Below are 23385 nucleotides of genomic sequence, written 5' to 3' on the forward strand. Positions count from 1 at the left end.
AAACTCCACACAGTCACCCAAGGCTGGAATAGAACCTGGGTCCCTGACGCTGTGAGGCAGCAGTGATAACCACTGTGCCGCACAAGGAACGGGCAATGACCATCTTTAACAAGGGCGAATTTAATCATCTCCCCATGATATTCAAAAGCAATTAACATCTCTTTTGAATTACCCTGAACTGAACTGGATCATCCATATAAATACTGTGACTGAGAAAGCAGGTCAGAGTCAGGGAATTCTGTGTCAACCATCTCTGACTCCTCAAAACCTTTCCACCAACTACAGGGCACAAGTCGGAAGAGTGATAAAATACTCTTACTTGGATGAGTGCACTTCCAACAACATTCAAGAAGCTCAAAATCACATAGAACAAAGCAGCCTACTGGATTGGCACCAATTCACCACGTTAAACATTCACTCCTTCACCATTGGTACTACATGTATCATCTACAAGATACACTGCAGCAACTCACCAAAGACTGCTTCAACAACACCTTCCAAACCTGCCACCTTTATTAACCAGAAGAAAAAGGGCAGCAGACAGGAGGGAACAGTGCCACCTGCACGTTCCTCTCCAAATCGCACTCCATTCCTGACTTGGAAATAGAGATGTTCCCTACTGTTGCTGGGTCAGCATTAATGTAGGATTAACATAGAAGATGAGATATCAATAAGACTTTAGCACAATAGTGTAATTTTTCATTTCTCAATGAGGAAATTTGATATTACACAAATATAACAGGTTTGCAGGGCATTGAGGCTGTTCAACACTAATTATGAACTTTGTACACTGTTAAGAACACAATTACGCTAAATGGTTGTGCTTTGCTTGGATGTTAGACATAGAATCCCTACAGTGCAGAAAGAGGCCGTTCGGCTAATCGAGTCTGCACCAACCCTCTGAAAGAGCACCCCTCCTATGTTCACTCCCTTGCCCTATCCCTGTAACCCCACCTAATCTGCACAACTTTGGACAGTGGGAGGAAACCTGAAAACCCGGAGGAAACCCACACAGACACTGAGAGAATGTGCAAACGCCACACAGACACCCAATTAAATTGAACACAGGTCCCTGGCACAGAGGTAGCAAAGCTAACCACTGTGTTATTATGCTGCCCTTTCTGCCATTGTTCTGTCACCATTTGTCACTCACGATGACGTGACCTGACCTCACCACCTAATTCTCCCCCTTGACCCCCGACTTCCCATGAACCGACTGGTTCCAACAGATCCAGTTTGACTAGCCCTCACCATCGATCTCCACCCCATCTGACCTGATGCCCCAATTCCTTACGATTCCCCCAATCCAACCTGACTAGCTCCGACCACCCCCAACCTGAGGCGGCCTAATCACACCACCCTTCTCCTCGCCACCTGCCTCCTTTCCTACTTTGCCCACTTACCTCACCCACTTACCCACTTACCTCACCGACTTTACCCACATACCGTACTAGCATTATTCACTTATCCATTTACCTCAATTATCAGAATACAGCAGCTCATGCTGTAAAGTAGGGGCCTGGCTTGTCTTTCCCTGTCAATCCAGTGCTATAAAGAGCCAGTTCTGTTTCAGGTACACTCTACATTTCTGGAGAAGCCAGGATCAGAAAACGCAGCCAGAAACACAGGGCCTGGCATAACACAGCAAAGTAGAAGCGGAGTGGCAAGCCGATAATGATTGCCACTCATCTGAAGATTTGGCCCACTTTCCATTTCTCTCCATTACGGAAGATTTTCATGCTGAGATTGTTAGCCACCACTGTGATTGCAGAGCTGATCATCTTAATCAGGAAGTGCTCACAATGGCAATTAATGTTAAATGTCTTGCTTTCTAGCACATGGCAATTAGAGATGCGTATCTATTGTTGTCAACATTGGTTTGAATATTGACTCCTGTTCAACAAAAGGTCTAATTTAATGTCTGCTGATTTTTCTGTACTTGTTAACATCAGCAAAAATGTTAGACTTTTGAGCTTAGTAATTAAAGTAAGGGTATTGCAGCTTGTTATCTTAAAAGCTTGGTAAAATTAAACGGGAATGTTTTTCAGTTATATGTGTAATTTACGGGGCACGTTAGTAAAGTGAGAATCGACATTTTCAATCTGGGAGTTCTGGATAAAGCTGGTTTTTAATTCTAGGTTTGAGTTGTTTCACCGCAAATCAGTTATTATCTCCATTTTTTTCCAGAAAATGCATTCCCTGCATGTCTACCTTAAAAAAAAGTCACTACAGCTGTGAGACACATAGGAATGTAAGAATTGACAGTCAAAAATTAGATCAGGGTCCTTCTCATTTCCCTTCTACGTCCTGGTGGTCATGTGATAAAATGATAATGGAGTTTGTTAAATAATCCGAGCAATCAACCTGCATTAATTAGGCTCAGACATGAGGGGAAACCCCAGTGGAGGAAAATTACGCGAACCATAGGTTCACAGACATGTTAGAGTTCGCACATCATACTTCAAATAGCTCATGGACTGTTTATCAAAATGTTATTATCTAAAATAAATTGATTAGTATTTGATGAATCAGTGCTAACTGCTTCTGTCATCTCCCCAGGGACTCTGTTCCACAGATTTGCCACTCAGTCGTGAAATATTTTCATAGATTTGGTGTGAATTTGTCCCTGAAATAATCATATTCGTTAACATAACATAGTGATAGAAGGAATGCAGTGCAGCTACCCCTCTTCCCCAGGTAAAAAGCACTTTGTAATTACAGTATTAATGCAGCTAAATTTACATATGATGCCAAGTTAGAGGAACTGTGGATTCTGAGGATGTAACCAAGTAACCAAAAAATACCGCAAAACCCTTAACTGATCGATGACATGTGAAGTTCAACATCAATAAATGTAAGGTTTGGCATATTGGAAGTAAGAACTGGAGGCACCTGTAATTCATGGACAGAATAGAACTTACTGAGAGGGAAGTTGAGAATGAACTGGGGTGTTCTCTAGTTTCGTTATTTTATCTCCAAGTGCCACAAGGTGCCAATGAACTGAACAGGATGACTTACGACAAATGTATTGAATTCGCACCTCCACAAATTTTGCTGAACACCCTCTAGAGCAGGAATGTCCTTACTCAGATGAGGAGACCAAAACTGCACACACTATTCCAGCTGCCACCTCACCAAACCCTGTATAATTGCAGCAAGACATCCCTGCTTCTCTACTCGAATTGCTCGCTATGAAGGCCAACATACCATTTGCCTTCTTTACCACCTGCATGCTTATCTTCAGCGACTGGTGTACGAGGACACTCTAGTCTCGTTACATGTTTCCCTCTCCTAATTTATGGCCATTCAGATAAGAGTCTGGCATCTTGTTTTTGCTACCAAAGTGGATAACCTAATAATAGTAATCATTATTATTGTCACAAGTAGGCTTACATTAACACTGCAATGAAGGTACTGTGAAAAGCTCCTCGTCGTCACATACCGGCTCATGTTCAGATACACAGAGGGAGAATTCAGAATGTCCAATTCACCTAACAGCACATTGTTTGGGACTTGTGGGAGGAAACTGGAGCACCCGGAGGAAACACACGCTGACACGGGGAGAACATGCAGACTCTGCACAGACATTGACCCAAGCCGGGAATCAAACCTGGGACCCTGGAGCTGTGAAGCAAAGTGCTACCCACTGTGCTACTGTGCCGCCTAACTTGTCCATTTAACCTCCCATTTATCCAAATTATACTGTATCTGCCATTCATTTGCCCATTTACTCAACTGGTCCAAATCACACTGAAGGATCTCTGCATCCTCCACACAGTTCACCCTCCCACCCAACCTGGTGTCATCTGCAAATTTGGAGATATTACATTTTGCTCCTTCATCCAAGTCATTAATGTGAATAGCTGGGGTCCCTGTGGTACCCCACTAGTCACTGCCTGCTATTTGGAAAAAGACCCGTTAATTCTTTGTTCCCTGTCTGCCAACCAGTTTTCTATCCATCTCAATACAGTACCCCCAATCCCATGCGCTTTAAGTTTACACATTAATCTCTTACGTGGGACTTTGTCGAAAGCCTTCTGAAAGTCCAAATAAATCACAAATAAACATTTTCGAAGAATTCCAGTAATTTTGTGAAGCATGATTTCTCCTTGATAAATCGGGCCACTGTTTTCCAAGCGTTCTGCTATAAAATCTTTGATAATGGATTCGAGAATTTTATCCGCAACCGAAGTCAGACTTACTGGTATATAATTCCCTGTTTTATCTCTACCCACCCACCCCCCCTTTTTAAATAGTGGGGTTACATTAGCTGCCCTCCAATCTGTAGGAACTGTTCCAGAGTCTATAGAATCTTAGACGATGACCACCAATAGCATCTACTATTTCTATAGCCATTTAAATACTCTTGGGTGTAGATTATCAGGCCCTGGGGATTTATCAGCTTTCAATCCCATCAATTTCCCAATACCATTTCTCTACTAATACTGATTTCGTTCAGTTCCTCCCTCTTCCTGTGTTCCCCAACATTTCTGGTATCTTATTTGTGTCCATATTTGTGAAGATAGATCTATAGCATGTATTTAGTTGCTCAGTGATTTCTTTGTCCCCGATTATAAAGTCCCCCGAGAAGCCTGTCTACCTTGAAGACCTTGAATGCCCATCTGGAGATGACGTGAGGGAGACTGAAGGGCAGAAGAAAGATACATTGTGCAGCATGAAAGGACTCTGCCAGAGCAAATGGATGTCCATTGTGAAACCCAATCAAAAGTCAAAGTATCTAGTCAGATCACAAAACGGGTGAGAAAATCCCAAACAAAGGTTGAAATAAGCTTTTAAATTCAGCGTGATAGTCAAGCATTGACAGATCGATTGTTTTCATGAGTATGGCTGGAAGAATGCCGCAGCCCCGATTCGGAGTCAGCGCCATTGCACCTGGTGACTGTGCATGAACAATAAAAAAAAAATTAAAAAGGCAGCTTCAAATTGATTCACCAAGCTCAGCAAAGCAACTAGCTGGCCAAAGCAATTCATTTCGGCAGAATCGCTGAAGTTTGAAATGGCTCCAGAACCACAGCAGGAGCCTGCCAAATCCTGAGGTGCGTGGGAAGAAAGAAAATTACTGAAGCACCATTAAAAACAAATGAAAGCTGTATTCTTTTGACCTGAAAACAGCCATGGATAGTAAATCAACACTGCCAGACCAATTAAGGCAAATGGAAGGTCCAGACTAGGTGAATACAATATTGTATTCAATAGGTCCAATGCCTGTGAACATAATTGTTGGTAAAGGAATAAATTAATCTTCCAGTATCTTTGAAAAGATCATTACTTTCTCTAGCAATAATATTTTGGAGTGTAACAAGAGTTAGGGATTCTGTAGATTATATCATAAATGAGTTAGAGAGATTGACTGAAGGCTGTGGTGACCTTAAGTTACAACTCATAAGAGACTGAGTGGCCGATCACTCCAATCTAAAGAATATCTCACTGTGGAAATAGCCAGCCAAATCACCAGACGATCGGAAGTTCGCCAGCAAAACTGATCCATTTTACATGGTGAAGTTGAACCGTGGTACCGATCAACCCCAACAGTGCAGCTCATAAAGCAGCAAAAAGGTAAGGAAACTCTAAGGCAAGGAAAACAATACCCAAACAAGCCACAAGGTGGTGGCAGAACATGTCAGCACTGTGGCACCATAAGACCTCACGGGTGTGGGCATGTCTAGAAATCACTGCTTTGGAAAGATGCGTAAGTCAAAAACCTCAAGTCATGTGAAGGATGCCAAACAGGTCCAGGAGACAGATGAGCCACACTAAGTCCAACAAAGTTTCTTGGGAGAAATTAAGGATCTCAGATTCACATTTTGGAATGCTGACATTTTTGTAAATTGTTGCTTCACGAATGTCAAGTAAAACACAGGAGCCAGTGTCCTGCCAAATCAGGAACCATAGCTAAAAGACTCTTTCTATGGATAATAGATACACCACTTTATGGTCCTGGAGGAATCCAAATACCGGTTACAGGCATGAGCCGCTCTCATATGGCAACAAGCAAATAATTGAAATGCTGTATATCGTCCGTAATCAACCCTTTTCTCTCCAGAGAAGAGATGCCTGTGTAACTGTCAACCTCCTCAAAATGGCAGAAGATATCAAAACAATCACTATAGTCAACTGTCACAGTCACTCAATTGGAGACTCCCAGGAGCTCCACTAGTGCTGACGATCTTGCCTTGGACTTCAGTTCAGAATTGACCTCTCTTTGCAAAGGCAGTTATTCCAGCTTCTTTGCAGATGGCAGAAAATACTCTTCTTCGGACAGACCAGCTAAACTTCCAAATGTGCACCAACACACTTGAAACAAAAAATATGGAGGAGAAGCAGCAGCAGTAGAAAACTCAGACCCACTTCCGAGTCAAACAGTTGCCATCACAGAATCAGGAAAAACCCGAGTAGCGAAGCTGGAGCTTCAGGCTCACAGGCACAGCATGAAATCAATCCTGGAGCAGCAGACAGGCGGCCTACAAGCCAAAACTCATGGAGGCACATGAAGAGACAAGAGTGCAACATTAGAAGCTAAACCACAGGCTGAGCTCAAGGATAAGGAACATACAAGCATAAAAGAGGTAAATCTTCAATTTCCAAGAAGATCATGTGAACCCCATCGAAAAGAAAACCCGGAGTCCACTCTGAATGATTGGAGTGAGCATTTCCTCCGGAGGTGAGCAGGAGCGGGATGAGTCCATGGTATCTGACTGCAGAAGACAGATTGTTGACAAAGAAAAATACAACACTAAGGAGCATAAGAAGCGAACCAGATGGTGTCACCAATTATTTGCAACTACCGAGTATTACAACTTCAACACCATGCCAACAAAGTCAGTCCAAAACAGTTGAGACGACCATTCCTCCAAACTTAAGTGGAACGAGATCTCGAAGAGTCACATAACCTCCTCACCATCTGAATCTGTAAAGTCAGGAACAGGGGAGTGGGCGGGGCGGGGGGGGGGGGGGGGGGGTGGCGGGGGGAAGAAGGGGGAGTATGTAAATATTATTGTGAATATAAAGGGAGGTAATTTAAGGCCCAATCCATAATGTTGGTTTTAAAGAGGATTTTGAAGGTGATTTTATGGAAGAATTTGAAGGTGGCTTCAAGTGTTTGGGAAGGGAGTTCCAATGTGGGATGGAAAAATGGCTGCCAACTGCCACTGAGGGAAGATAGAGTAAACAAGTAGAGCAGACTTGGAAGGTGAATGAGGTTAGACTGTGAAAATCAGTAGATAATGGGCGCAATTCTCCTGAAAAATTTTCAAGTATCATCTCCAGCGGGAAACTAAGTGTGATTCGAGTTGGGTGGTTCAGCGTGACCCAGAGCACAATCCACCCACACTAGGAAATTGTTTTGGAGGTTGGGGTGACCAGCGCCCTGAAAAGGTGTGTGGGACCTGAAGACGCATGCAAGTCTGGCTCCTCTGAAATCGTGCACGTTTTTTAATGGTGCCCCGATCTCAGACTTAACGCTCCAGCACTCCCCCACTTTTTTGCCAACAAAGACATCTCCTCCCTCTTCCCCACCCTCCAGGTGGCAATGCCAGGGTGTGAGGTTATGCCAGCTGGAGCAGGTTGAGAGCATTGGCTTCTGTTCGGCACTCGTCGCAAATTCTGCTTCGGCCTGTCCTGGAATTCTCTCAACATGGCTGAATTTGCGCAGAGCATAACATGGCTGGAGAATCGCCCCCAGTAAGAATTCTGACGGTGATGCTATTGAAGGTCGGTAAGGATGATGGCAAGCAGTTACTTCTACAGGATTGGATACAGGCAGCAGAGTTCTGAATACAATGGAATCTGTATAGGATTAGGGGAGCTTGGGCTGCCATTGAGAAGGGCGTTGAAAAAGTAAGTCTGGAGGTGAATAAGAGTTGCAGCATAGTGTGAGTGTTGCACAGGTGAATATGGATGATGTTTCAAATTAAAAGTATCATCCCACCAAGTAGTACAAATCAGGTGATTTCCATTTTATCGTTTTATAAATGAGTATACTTTGGATTTTGTGATTATATGGCATTACACTTGGATTAATGTGGAGAATTTCCAAATTTTGAGATATGGAATTAAGATGAAGAGTTGGAAAACCACTGCAATTATTAAACATTCTATTTCTTGGGAGAAACGGATGCCTTCAGGTCAAATCTTTATTAATGGTTTAAGAAGATGCAAAAGAGAGTTTGAAGAATAAATGTAATATGTTATTATTGTACCATCAGTAAGATTTCTTTCATTTGTTTTATAAAATCAAATGAGTAGAAATTTTAGGTATTCAAAAATAGTAACTGGAAATGATTCCGAAAACTTCTGAGATATTTGTGAGAACGTGGTATAAAATTGCGCAATCAAAACACGACCCGTATACATTGGTAAAACTCATTATAAACCTGGCCAAATTGTGTATGAATCATGCCAAAAGGAAACCAAGGTCTACTGTCATGATGTACAGGATGCAAGATGTTTAATATACATAGTTTTCTCATTCATTTAATTGTATTTGTAACTCTTTGTTACTTAAAGGTTTAAATGAAATGGTTGCTCTCCAAATTGCAGTTTGATGGCACAATGCATATGTCCATCAGTGCATTTTGTCAAATAGTAGGGTTTTGCATCTGTCAAAATCTCACCAATAGCCATGTCATCACAAACAATGCAAATTAAGGTCTGGCATTATGGTTGGCACAGTTGTTATCACTGCTGCCTCGCAGCACCAGGGGCCCAGGTTCAATTCCGGTCAGACTATATGCGTTAAGGTGCCAAGTCAGCACCCGATAAGGAAGTAGCAAAGAAAACTTAGACGTCTTCGCCACAAAAATAACTAATTTCAGTGCTGAAGATAATTAACAACTTTGAAAATGTGTGAACATTCTTGACGGACATAAAACGATGTTGCTTTTGCAACTGCTGAGCGTTAGAAGTAGGGATATAGAAATAGGTGCGTCTACAGCACCTTTCAGAAATTTGTAATGGTCTGTGGATAAACAAAATGTCAGTTTCATTACTTGATAATGAAATATTGCAGGCCTCAAAAGGATTGAAACCAATTTGCACTGTATTTTTCCCAAGAATACAGAAATGCAGGATGTGTTTGACGTAATTTGATTTATAGGTCCACTTTAACAAGTGGTGTAATGTCTGTACTCTGTTTTAATTATATACTATCTGCAAATTAAACACTTTTGAAATAATTACTTTGATTTTTAACTATTTTTGCCTGCCATATGGAGTGTAGTTTTGTTGCACCATGGCGTACTTCCTGAATTATTTGAGGTGTTCCATTTTTGAAATACATTTCACTTGCACAGGCCAATATTGCTTATTACGTACGATCAAGGAGCAGGAGGCCATTCGACCCATCGAGCTTACTCCGCCATTTAATATGATCATGGCTGATCTGACCTTCAGATCTTCATCACCCTGACCCGATAACCTGTCATCCCCTTGCTTACCAAGAATCTATCAGTTCTGCCTTGAAAATATTCAAAGACTCTGCAACACTTCCTGAAAAGGTGGTGGAATCAAAGATTCTCAACCCTCTGAGAAACAACTTCGCCTCCTTTCCATTTTAAATGGACGACCCCTTAATTTTGAACAGTGTACCTTAGTTTTGGATTCTCCCATGAGAGGAAACATCCTCTCCATATCAACTCTGTCAGTACCTCTCAGGTTCTTGCATGTTTCAATCAAGTCGCCTCTTACTCTTCTAAAGTCTAATGAATGCATAGCCTGTCCAATCTTTCCTCATAAGACAACCCACCCATTCCAGGGATTAGACTGGTAAACCTTCTCTGAACTGCTTCCAATGTATTTATATTAAATAAGGTGACCAATACTTGTCACAGCACTCAAAATGTGGTCTTAGGAGTGCTTTATGTAACTTGAGAAAGCCTCACTACTTTTGTGTTGAATTCCCCTCGTAATAAGCGATAATTATTCTGAGTTTATTTGTGTGCTGCAGCATACTCTGTTGTAACTAGGCAATCTTCTCTTGATTTAGTAATGAATGAAAGAGGTAAGTCAATTGTAGTCAAGGTAATTGTAAGTCAATATCTTTATTCACATTGACTTAGATTTTGCAGTACGTCACCATCTGCAAATTCAAATATATTTTCCAGTATGCTCTGTGGTGATATTAGCTTCTTTTAATAAGATGATAACAGGAAAAAATACACTAGTGTTAGGACTACTATGTGCTTAACACCAAACATTCATATAGTCCATACAGTTAAACAATTATTGAGGTCATTTTTGCCATGAAAACTATTGGCCATTCCACCACACAATCCCAAGTTTTCCACAGAAGCCAGTTTGAAAGCATGTTTACAAACAAGATATTTTATGAACTCTTATGAATTTATTAACATGAGGGACTTAGATGGGAGGAGAAAGGAATTAGGACACTAAAAGATTTGTTTCTTGGCGGTAGGTCTGCATGATTGAAGGAGTTGGGAAGTGAAGTATGGGCTGGAGCAGGGGGAAATATTTAGATACATGCAGGTTTGAGACTTTGTCAGAAAACAGATGCAGAGCTTCCCAGTAGAACCGGCTTCCACATTGCTGGAGGAGGTGCTGACGACAGGGGGACCGGAGAAGGGGGTAGTATCGGCAGTTTACTGGGCTATTTTGGAGGAGGAGAAGGCGCTGCAAGAAGGGATCAATGCAAAGTGGGAGGAAGAGTTAGGAGAGGGTATGGAGGGGAGGGGGGTTCTAGTGTGAGGTGCTCCAGAGGGTGAACGCCTCCACCTTGTGTGTGAGGTTGTGGCTGATACAGCTGAAGGTGGTGTATAGAGCGCAGCTTACAAGGGCGAGGATGAGCCGGCACTTTGAGGGGGTAGAAGATGTGTGTAAACGTTGTGAGGGGGGGTGGGGAGCCACAAACCACGTTCATATGTTTTGATCCTGTCCAAAGCTGGAGGATTACTGGAAGGAGGTGTTTAGGGTAATCTCTAAAGTGGTGCACATGAAACTGGACCCGGGCCCTCGGGAGGCCATATTCGGGGTGTCGGACCAGCCGAGGTTGGAAACGGGCGTGGAGGCAGATGTTGTAACCTTCTCCTCGTTGATCACCCAAATGCGGATCCTGATGGGTGGAGATCAACCTCTCCACCCTGTGCCCTGGTGTGGTGGGGGGACCTGCTGGAATTCTTAACGCCTGAAAAGGTCAAATTTGAACTGAGGGGAAGGATGGAGGGGTTCTACAATTCATGGGCATTATTCATTATGCACTTTAGAGAATTGGATCACATCGAAAATTAGGGGGGTTGGGGGCTGGGAGGGTGGGTGGAGGGGGACTGTACGTGGTAATGGTGACTATGGGTGATTCCTGATTCCTTTTTGTTATTTGTTTATGTTAACATGCGGGCCAATATCTGGAGTTTGGTGGGAGGATGGGACCGTTGTTATTGATATGGAGATTGACATTACATTCGTTACTGATTATTGTTTATTGTTGCGTGTAAATTTGGGATAAAATGTGAAAAAGGAGAACAAAAAATATTTCTAAAAAAACAGGAGGGACCTAAGTGTGCCTTCTTGAAGTACATTCCTGCAATCCTTCCACATAAGCATAAAGGAAAAATGTTTACTGCTGTACCTTTATAGCGAATTGTCAAATGTTAGCATCAGCTTTACATATAATGTGACTATAATTGCAACCATGCATTATTGTGCACATTTACAGTGAATGATTGTTGACCAGATGATAATTCCAGAGGGTATAGTCTGACAGTATTGATACATGGAGGGTGGGCAGTGGATGAAATCCTATTGGCCTTATAGGTTTTGTTTTCAAGAATCCTGGAATAGTCTCTCTAGCAGTTTGGATAGTTCTCTGAGGAATCATACTATCCTACCCAAATAACAGCAGTGATACATCTTGCATTACTTTAGATTGTTTTGGTGCATTTGCCGTTTAGAGAATCCAAACATTTGAGGTAAATCTGAGAGGCAGAAAATTCACACCAAAGAACCTTCTCCTCCCTCCAACCTCTTCTCATAAATTATTTTGAAGAAGGAACTGAGGACACTGTTACTAAGATAGCAGATAATACAAAGCAGATGATACAAAGATATGTAGAGGGACAGGTAGTGTGAGGAAGCAGGGGGACTGGGAAAAGTAGTGTGAGGAAGCAGGGAGCTGCAGAAGGTCTTGGGAAAGGCTAGAAGAGTGGGAAAATAAGTGGCAGATGGAATGCAATGTGGAAAAGTGAGGTGATGCACTTTGGTACGAAGTATAAAGGCATAGACTATTTTCTAAATAGGGAAAGGCTTCAGAAATCATCAGCATGAAGGGACTTGGGAGTGCTAGGATTCTCTTAAGGTTAACATTCAGTTTCATTTGGTAGTTAGGAAGGCAAATGTAATGTTAGCATTCATGTCGAGAGGGGTACAATACAAGAGCAGGGATATACTGCTGAGGCTCTGGTCAGATCTCATTTGGAATCCTTTGAGCAGTTTTGGGTCCTATATCTAAAGACGGATGTGCTGACCTTGGAAAGGGTTCAGAGGAGGTTCACAAGGATGATTCCTAGAATGAAGAGTTTGCCAAAAGAGGGTCTGTACTTGTTGGAGTTTAAAAAGATGAGGGGAAATCTTATTGAAACTTACAGGATACTGAGAGGCCTAGATAGAGTGAATATGGAGGGGATGTTTCCACTAGTAGGAGAGACGGGGTCCCGAGAGTACAGCCTCAGACTGAAGAGACGATCCTTTAAAACAGAGATGAGGAAGAATTTCTTCAGCCAAAGGGTGGTGAATCTGTGGAACTCTTTGCCGCAGAATGCTGTGGTGACCAAGTCACTGAGTATCTTTAAAATAGAGATAGATAGATTAATAAGGGGGTCAGGAGTTATGGAGAGAAGACAGGAGAATGGGGATGAGAAACATATCAGCCATGATTGAATGGTGGACCAGACTCAATGGGCCGAGTGGTCTAATTCTGCTCCGATATCTTATGGTCTCATTGTTTGCCCATTCACATGATTTTGGGAATTGGCACTGATCTCTTTAAAATGTTAAGTCACTGTTAATAATAAGCTTCTGCTTTTTTCAAGAGAATAAAGATAATAAATTCAGCTCATGAAAATAATTAATATTTGAGTTTCAGTGCTAGCGTATATCATTACTCACTTTCTGATATTTATTTTTGACAGTTATGTTTCGACTCTATGACACAGATGGAAATGGTGTTCTGGACAGCTCAGTAAGTTTTTTTTTCACTTAATAGTTTGCAGCTGTAATCCTTGCGACTTGTCTACCCAACAGAAATAATTCCTCTCCTTTTTCAAAGTCCATATTTTTCATAAATATCACAGCATCAATAGTATTTAACAATTTCATAACTACTATACAGTTTTTCCAGCAATAATTAAATATTGTAAACTTCAGTTTTCTTTTAAACGACATGACAGCCATGTCCAATCCTGCTGTTCGCCCCAAGTTACAGATGTTTTACAGCATGAGTCATTAAACAGCAATTAGTAACAGCAACCCAAGCTGTTTCCTTTTACATCCTCACCACCACCAACCTTTCCTTGCTCGGGGTGCTAAGAAAGGTTCCCTGTCTTCCAGAATTGTCTGGGAGTCTCCAAATATGAGTGAGTGATTTCCAAGACTCTGAGCAACACAGGAGAAAATTCCATAGGTGTATAAAGAAATGTTTTTTCAAATAAAACTTTCAACACATTTTATTAATTATAAGAATATCAAACATATTCAGTGCTTTTTAACTGACGGGAACATCACCAATCAGATAATGTATAATCAGTTCAATTTCCGATTGGCACAGGAAGGCAGTACATTGCAAGGAGGAGCATGCTTGGCAGCCAATAGCAGGAGGCAAGCTGGGTGGAGGCAAGAATCAAGTGACCAAACCGCCAGGAGTGTGTCCAACCCAAGTCGACTCCGCCCAAGCAGTTAATTCACTGAATTCAGCACAAACCAGGGATTGAACCTATATTTTTCCTGGTTTGCATGGCTTTTTTCAACTTGGCAAAGATTGAGAAAGTTGAAAGACTTGTTCGTCTCAATATTTTTAATGTTGCACTTCTAAGTTGGCAGCATATCTTGATGTATAGCTGGGAGACTTAGGCCCGAACCTTTGCTCCCAAATTAAGTAAGAAATTTCCCAACTCTGCAGCCCCAACTGGGGAGAAAGTACCCCAAAGAGTCAGATTTTAATTCCAATACTTTTTGAGGGTGGGGTTTGCGAATTGAATTTGTGTCTCCCAAGCCCCTGGAAACAAGGTAGAAACGGCCAGAGGGGCTGCCCATTGCTGAAGCAACTTGGTTAAAAGGGCCGCTTCAGTTCTCAGGGACTTCATTATAATGCAAAACAAAAGCTAATCCATTAGCCATTTTATCCCCCGCCTCCCTCCCACCACCGCACACACTCACCCCCTTTGACACAGCTACGGAACCCTCCCGACTCAGTACAATTTGGACATTGGAAAGGAACCTGAGAGTATTGATCGTTATTAATTGCTTTTGCACTTTCAGTGTCCGCAAATGGCTCATTTAAGCTGAGAACAGGGGTGGTGCCAGGGGATTGGAGAGTGGCCCCTGTTCAAAAAAAGGGAATAGTGATAACCCTGGGAATTACAGGCCAGTTAGTCTTACTTCGGTGGAAGGCAAAGTAATGGAAAGGGTACTGAGGGATAGGACTTCTGAGCATCTGGAAAGACACTGCTTGATTAGGGATAGTCAGCACGGATTTGGGAGGGGTAGGTCTTGCCTCACAATTCTTAATGAATTCTTGAGGAGGTGACCAAGCACGTGGATGAAGGTAAAGCAGTGGATGTAGTGTACATGGATTTTAGTAAGGCATTTAATAAGGTTCCCCATGGTAGGCTTATGCAGAAAGTAAGGAGGCATGGGATAGTGGGAAATTTGGCCAGTTGGATAACGAACTGGCTAACCAATAGAAGTCAGAGAGTGGTGGTGGATGGCAAATATTCAGCCTGGAGCCCAGTTACCAGTGGCGTACCACAGGGATCAGTTCTGGGTCCTCTGTGGTTTGTGATTTTCATTAATGATTTGGATGAGGGAGTTGAAGGGTGGCTCAGTAAATTTGCAGATGATACGAAGATTGGTGGAGTTGTGGCTATTGAGGAGGGCTGTTGTCGGCTGCAAAGAGACATAGATAGGATGCAGAGCTGGGCTGAGAAGTGGCAAATGGAGTTTAACCCTGACAATTGTGAGGTTGTCCATTTTGGAAGGACAAATATGAATGCGGAATACAGGGTTAACGGTAGGGTTCTTGGCAATGTGGAGGAGCAGAGAGAACTTGGGGTCTATGTTCATAGATCTTTCAAGTGCCACTCAAGTGGATAGAGCTGTGAAGAAGGCCTATGGTGTGCTAGCGTTCATTAGCAGAGGGATTGAATTTAAGAGCCGTGAGGTGATGATGCAGCTGTACAAAACCTTGGTCAGGCCACATTTGGAGTTCTGTGTGCAGTTCTGGTCACCTCATTTTAGGAAGGATGTGGAAGCTTTGGAAAAGGTGCAAAGGATATTTACCAGGATGTTGCCTGGAATGGAGAGTAGGTCTTATGAGGAAAGGTTGAGGGTGCTAGGCCTTTTCTCATTAGAACGGAGAAGGATGAGGGGCGACTTGATAGAGGTTTATAAGATGATCAGGGGAATAGATAGTCAGAGACTTTTATCCCGGGTGGAACAAAGCATTACAAGGCGACATAAATTTAAGGTGAATGGTGGAAGATATAGGGGGGGTTGTCAGAGGTAGGTTCTTTACCCAGAGAGTAGTGGGGGCATGGAATGCACTGCCTGTGGAAGTAGTTGAGTCGGAAACATTAGGGACCTTCAAGGGGCTATTGGATAAGTACATAGATTATGGTAGAATAATGGAGTGTAGATTAATTTGTTCTTCAGGGCAGCACGGTAGCATTGTGGATAGCACAATTGCTTCACAGCTCCAGGGTCCCAGGTTCGATTCCGGCTTGGGTCATTGTCTGTGCGGAGTCTGCACATCCTCCCCGTGTGTTCGTGGGTTTCCTACGGGTGCTCCGGTTTCCTCCCACAGTCCAAAGATGTGCAGGTTAGGTTGATTGGCCATGATAAATTGCCTTTAGTGTCCAAAATTGCCCTTAGAGTTGGGTGGGGTTACTGGGTTATGGGGATAGGGTGGTGTTGACCTTGGTAGGGTGCTCTTTCCAAGAGCCGGTGCAGACTCGATGGGCCGAATGGCCTCCTGCACTGTAAATTCTATGATAATCTATGATTAATCTAGGACAAAGGTTCGGCACAACATCGTGGGCCGAAGGGCCTGTTCTGTGCTGTATTTTTCTATGTTCTATGAATGCAAGTTAACCTAAAGTAAGCTGATATTTTCACAACCAGTGATCTAATAATAGAGTATTGAATTGGCTTTCCTAAAATGCCCCAAAAGACATACTCACACTGGACAAACTACAGGAATGAGGATTCCAAATGTAATTAGATATCTTTACACTGTGCAATTTTAATTTGTGCTTCATCTTGATCTTTCATTTGTTTTTGGGGGCAGAACGTGGTAATGTAAACTGATTTGACATGAAGGCTAGGTTTATGTTATTTATATAGTCATTTGAATTGATCTTATAAAGATTATCGGTGATGATTCGTGGTCTAAAATATATCGGGAGTCATTTTAAAATGTCCTACTGCCAGGACAAAAATCAGGACCTGATGCTGCGTGGGTGAATACCTGGACCCTCAGCAGGATATTACCATCGAGCATATGGATGGCGGCTCATCTCTGAGCTGCCAGCCCTCTTGACAGTGCCAGCAAAGGTGACTGGTGCTGAGGAAGCTGCAGGGAGAAGGAGGGGATATATGTTTATGTGCCTTCAAAAGTCAGTAACGTTTTTTGTTACTGTCTTGTGTCTAGCAAGCAGACCCTGGCAATTGGAGGGGTAAGCCCTCCAAGTGGTGGCATGCAGCGCACAAGGCAGCCATTGCTGCTGGAGGTCCACTCCATCAACCATAGAGCGGCAAGAAAAGAAGACCCCTTGCCCCATCTATCGTGTTCCCACCAACCCTACCTTGTGAACTTGCCAGGAGGCCATCATTGTTTACCAGGTAGTCTACCCACAAGTCAGTAAAATTCCAGGGAGGTCTGGAAGTGGTCGTATGCTTCACTGTCAGGCAGAATGCGACCGTTCTCACTATTGCAACCCTTCCGCTGTCAATTTACAAGGCCAACCCATAGTGTCTTTGCAAGAAGCTCTGTGGCGGATTTCTCCCATCCCGCGGCAGAATGTCCACGTCATCGTAAACACTGCCGCATTTAAGACGGCGTGAACGGGCCACTGCCAGGAGTAATTCTGGCCCCGATAGAGCACGGCGCTGGAGCGGTTCACGGCGCTCCAGCTTCCGATCCTGGCGCGAACTGTACGCTGCGGGACCCGCGCATACGTAGTGGCGCCGGCGCCAACGCGCACATGATCAGTGGCGTCCTTCAACGCGCCTGCCCCGACGCAACATGGCGCAGGAGTACAGGAGCCGGCACATAGGAAAAGAGGCCGGGGGACAGAGAGGCTGGCCGGCCGATTGGTGGGCCCCAATGGCGCCGATTCTCCGCTCTCCCGAGAATCGCTTGCCGGCTCTGTGGATTCTCCGGCCCGGCCCCAGGCTGAGAGAATCCCGCCTCAGTTGTCAGTTGCTTAACTTCTATTTGTACTTTAATTTCAGGAATTAGACCGTATCATTAACCAAATGGTCCATGTAGCAGAATATCTGGAATGGGATGCTACTGAACTCAAGCCAGTAAGTGTTGCTTTGAAGCAGAATTGTTTTATTAAGCAATTGAAATATTGACTGCAGCTCATGATAGTACGATGCTGTGAATATACACCACTGTGAAACGTTTAAAAATCACATTGTATCCTACTAAATGAACCCTCTGTGCCCTCTGCAAACTTCATAATATATTTCTTCGAAGTTGCTATAGATATACATATGTATTATTTTTGGGGGATTTATGCCTTAACTGAGCCACCATTGCATGCCCACAAGTCATTAGGACTGAATTAATTTAGTATTTCATATGCAATATGCTGCCACGTGTCTCTGGTTTATTTTTAAATATACTGCTTTACAGAACAATTTTTGGGAGTTTAGTTTTTTCTGGTCTTTGTTTTTGAGCCACATTGCATTTATAAATTCACCAGACACCCCTCTACATCCACATTAAGAAACCTTTCTAAAGTCAGTGGGAAAACAATTGGGAGAGAAAAAATAAATGATTTCAATAGATTGTGTGGTCTAAATTATGCAATGCAAACATTAGAGTACCGTATGTGAAATTTGTGCTGATAGGAAGTATATTTACAGGGGAAATCTCTTCACAAAGATCTTTTTGTTGTCCTTGCTTAGACTTTGCAAGAAACTATGCCTTCATTCTCCTAGATTTTGATCTCCTCTTAAATTTCCCCTGCCCCCTTCCTTCAATTTCACCGTCCTCCCATCTCCATTCCCCTCCGCTATCATGGCTGTAATTTCTTCACAGGAAATGTACTCCATAATAATCCGCACTATTTCCTCCTTCCTATCAAAAACCAAAAGATGTACCTTTCCTTGACTCAGTGCTTTTAGACATTATTCCCTCATACACTCTTCCACGTCCTCAAAACTTCATTCATAATTCTCCCCTCAAAAAGCTGACTGTCTACTGCCTCGTTCCTCTCCTGCTTCTACCTCACAGTTACTTTTACACTCATGTTTAAAGCACTGGAGTACATAATAATCTTTATTAGTGTAACAAGTAGACTTACATTAACACTGCAACAAAGTTATTGTGAAAATCCCCGAGTCGCCACACTCCGGCGCCTGTTCGGGTACACAGAGGAAGAATTCTGAATGTCCAATTCACCTAATAAGCACGTCTTTTGGGACTTGTGGGAGGAAACCGGAGGACCCGGAGATCACCCTCGCAGACACTGGGAGAATGTGCAGACTCCGCACAGTGACCCAAGCTGGGAATCGAACCTGGGACCCTGGCACTGTGAAGCAACAGTGTTAACCACTGTGCTACTGTGTTCTCTCTCATGCTTTTGTTTACTTCAAAAAAGGCAAATGCCTGAACATATTCTTTTTGCCTATATTCAGTATTTCTCAAGTCTGTACTACTGATCGACTATTTATATTGACGATTTAGACATGGGTATGTACGGCACAATTTCAAAATTTGCAGATGACACAAAAGTAAGAATACCCTGGTCATAATCATCAACTATATTGCATGTAACTGCTATGATTGCATGTTGTTCATTTATTTTGAGAATCCCTACAGTGCAGAAGGAGGCCATTTAGCTGACTGAGTCTGCACCGACCCCCTGAATGAGCATCCTATTAAATCCACTCCCCACTCTATCCCCGTAATCCCACCTAATCTGCGAATCCTTAGACTGTGGGAGGAAACCCATGCAGACACTGGGAGAGTGTGCAAACTCCACACAGACAGTCGCCCAAGCCGGAATTGAGCCTGGGTCCCTGGGGCTGTGAGGCAGCAGTGTTGACTACTGTGCCACCATGCTGCCCTTCTATATCTTTCTTGACTTTTGTTATGATATTCTATTGAGTCAACCACTCTATACTCAACCATTACTTTAGCAATGGGCAGGGGTAGGTATATACCGCAAGGCAAGAATTATAGCTGGGGGAAAGGCAATTATGATGCTATTCGGCAAGATTTAGGAGGTATAGGATGGGGAAGGAAACTGCAGGGGATGGGTACAATCAAAATGTGGAGCTTTTTCAAGGAACAGCTACTGCGTGTCCTTGATAAGTATGTACCTGTCAGGCAGGGAGGAAGTTGTCGAGCAAGGGAGCCGTGGTTTACTAAGGAAGTTGAAGCACTTGTCAAGAGGAAGAAGAAGGCTTATGTTAGGATGAGACATGAAGGCTCAGTTAGGGCACTTGAGAGTTACAAGTTAGCCAGGAAGGACCTAAAGGGAGAGTTAAGAAGAGCGAGGAGAGGACACGAAAAGTCGTTGGCGGATAGGATCAAGGAAAACCCTAAGGCTTTCTATAGGTATATCAGGAACAAAAGAATGACTCGAGTAAGATTAGGGCCAATCAAGGATAGTAGTGGAAAGTTGTGTGTGGAATCAGAGGAGATAGGGGAAGCATTAAATGGATATTTTTCGTCAGTGTTTACACTGGAGAAAGACAATGTTGTCGAGGAGAACACTCAGGTTCAGTCGACCAGGCTAGATGGAATTGAGGTTCAAAAGGAGGAGGTGTTAGCAATTTTAGAAAATGTCAAAATAGATAAGTACCCTGGGCCAGATGGGATTTATCCTAGGATTCTCTGGGAAGCCAGGGAGGAGATTGCAGAGCCTTTGTCCTTGATATTTATGTCGTCTTTGTCGACAGGAATAGTGCCGGAAGACTGGAGGATAGCAAATGTTGTCCCCTTGTTCAAGAAGGGGAGTAGAGACAACCCTGGTAATTATAGACCTGTGAGCCTTACTTCGGTTGTGGGTAAAATGTTGGAAAAGGTTATAAGAGATAGGGTTTATAATCATCTTGAAAAGAACAAGTTGATTAGCGATACTCAACACGGTTTTGTGAAGGGTAGGTCATGTCTCACAAACCTTACTGAGTTTTTTGAGAAGGTGACCAAACAGGTGGATTAGGGTAAAGCTGTTGATGTGGTGTATATGGATTTCAGTAAGGCGTTTGATAAGGTTCCCCACGGTAGGCTATTGCAGAAAATAAGGAAGTATGGAATTGAAGGTGATTTAGCGGTTTGGATCAGTAATTGGCTAGCTGAAAGAAGACAGAGGGTGGTGGTTGATGGCAAATGTTCATCCTGGAGTTCAGTTACTAGTGGTGTACCGCAAGGATCTGTTTTGGGGCCACTGCTGTTTGTCATTTTTATAAATGACCTGGAAGAGGGTGTAGAAGGATGGGTTAGTAAATTTGCAGATGACACGAAGGTCGGTGGAGTTGTGGATAGTGCTGAAGGATGTTATAGGATACAGAGGGACATAGATAGGCTGCAGAGCTGGGCTGAGAGGTGGCAGATGGAGTTTAATGCGGAAAAGTGTGAGGTGGTTCACTTTGGAAGGAGTAACAGGAATGCAGAGTACTGGGCTAATGGCAAGATTCTTGGTAGTGTAGATGAACAGAGAGATCTCGGCATCCAGGTACATAAATCCCTGAAAGTTGCCACCCAGGTTAATGGGGCTGTTAAGAAGGCATATGGTGTGCTAGCCTTTATAAGCAGGGGGATTGAGTTTCGGAACCACAAGGTCATGCTGCAGCTGTACATAACTCTGGTGCGGCCACACCTGGAGTACTGCGTGCAGTTCTGGTCACCACATTATAGGAAGGATGTGGAAGCTTTGGAAAGGGTTCAGAGGAGATTTACTAGGATGTTGCCTGGTATGGAGGGAAGGTCTTACGAGGAAAGGCTCAGGGAATTGAGGTTGTTTTCGTTAGAGAGGGGAAGGCTGAGAGGTGACTTAATAGAGACATATAAGATAGTCAGAGGGTTAGATAGGGTGGACAGTGAGAGTCTTTTTCCTCGGATGGTGATGACCAACACGAGGGGACATAGCTTTAAATTGAGGGGTGAGAGATATAGGACAGATGTCAGAGGCAGTTTCTTTACTCAGAGAGTAGTAGGGGTGTGGAACGCCCTGCCTGCAATAGTAGTAGACTCGCCAACTTTAAGGGCATTTAAGTGGTCACTGGATAGACATATGGATGAAAATGGAATAGTGTAGGTCAGATAGGCTTCAGATGGTTTCACAGGTCGGCGCAACATCGAGGGCCGAAGGGCCCGTACTGCGCTGTAGTGTTCTATGTTCTATGTTCTATACTCTCTCCTTAATGAGCCCCTTTGGCGCCTGGCATCGGGGCTGGCCGAAAGGCCTTCGGTGGTTTGCGCATGCGCCGGTGCGTCAGCGGCCGCTGATGTCACCACCGGCGCATGCACGGTAGGGCAGTTCTCTTCCGCCTCCGCCATGGTGGAGGCCATGGCGGCGGAGGAAGAAAAAGAGTGCCCCACAGCACTGGCCCGCCCGCTGATCGGTGGGCCCTGATCGCGGGCAAGGCCACCGTGGGGGCACCCCCCAGGGTCCGATTGCCCCGCGCCACCCCCAGGACCCCGGGGGCCTGCTCGCGCCGCCAATCCCGCTGCCACCAGAGGTGGTTGAAACCACGGCGGCGGGATTGGCCTCTCAGCGGCAGGACTTTGGGCCCATCGCAGGCCGGAGAATCGCCGCAGGGGGCACGCCGATCGGCGCGGCACGATTCCCGCCCCCGCCAATTCCTGGGTGGCGGAGAATTCCGGCCATGGCGGGGGCGGGATTTACGCCGGCCTCGGGTGATTCACCCGACCCTGCGGGGGGTCGGAGAATTTCGCCCATGGTCCAGGAAAGCTAGCTACAGGCTAGCTCAGTCGGTAGAGCAGGAGACTCTTAATCTTAAGATCGTGGGTTCGAGCCCCATGTTGGACGCCATTATTTGCAGCTGGCACCATAGTATTCTGCCTCACAGCATCTAGGACCTGGTTCAATTCTGGCCTCGAGTCACTGTCTGTGTGGTGTTTGCACTTTTACCCCAGGTCTGTGGGTTCTCTCCGAGTGCTCCTGTTTTCTCCCGCATTCCAAAGGTGTGGGTTAGGTGGATTGGCCATGATAAATTGCCGCTTAGTGACCAAAGATGTGTAAGTTAGGTGAGGTTGCGGGGGGAGTGGATTGAGGTAGGGTGCTCTTTCAGAGGGCGGGTGCAGACATGATGGGCTGAATGGCCTCCTTCTGCACTGTAGGAATTCTAATTCTAGTTCAAATCTATTCCAGAGAAATATGAAATGATGAATTTTGGTAGGGATAGTGAGGAGAGACAGTTAAACAAAAGGATATAATTCTGAAGGTGGTGCAGGTGGAACAGAGAGACTTGGTGTATATAATGTAAAACGTTGATGAAGTGGTTTTAAAGGGATTTGATTCAGGGACTTTATAATTCAGGCATTGCGTACAAAGCCAATGGAATTATGCTGAACTTTCATAAAACATTGGTTGTTTATGTGAATGATTCCAGGGATGAGGGAGGATAGATTGGAGAAACTGAGGTTGCTTTGTGGTATTAGTGTCTGGTGAGGGTTAATGTGGACTGAGTACAGTACCGCCCACATAGTGATGTAAGAAGGCATATGACCAAGACAGTCTAAAGATGGAGAAAGACATGTAAAGACTGAGGGCAGAGTTAGCTCCATACCTGTTCCCTTTACCTTGAATATGGTGCATAGTTGTGAATTGTTAATAAAGACTTGATGTTAATATACTCAACGTAACAAAGCCTACGTCATGGTGTCCAAAGCAGGATTCTTCAGTTCTTAAAGAGCAAGTTGAGAAGAGGTTTTAACGGGAA

General features: G+C 43.9%; 1 protein-coding gene across 4 annotated transcripts in view; it reads left to right on the forward strand.

Annotated features, from left to right (window-relative positions):
- Window positions 1-23385, forward strand: part of LOC119961672 (diacylglycerol kinase beta) — a 797376-nt gene that overhangs the window by 330600 nt on the left and 443391 nt on the right. For all 4 annotated transcript variants that reach the window (XM_038788967.1, XM_038788974.1, XM_038788981.1 and 1 more), the window contains 2 exons: window positions 13158-13207; window positions 17695-17769. In XM_038788967.1, the coding sequence (XP_038644895.1) occupies window positions 13158-13207; window positions 17695-17769 (125 nt within the window). The remainder of the gene's footprint in view (window positions 1-13157; window positions 13208-17694; window positions 17770-23385) is intronic.

The sequence above is a fragment of the Scyliorhinus canicula genome, chromosome 2 (assembly GCF_902713615.1).
Source record: "Scyliorhinus canicula chromosome 2, sScyCan1.1, whole genome shotgun sequence".
In the NCBI taxonomy this organism is placed as follows: Eukaryota; Metazoa; Chordata; class Chondrichthyes; order Carcharhiniformes; family Scyliorhinidae; genus Scyliorhinus; species Scyliorhinus canicula.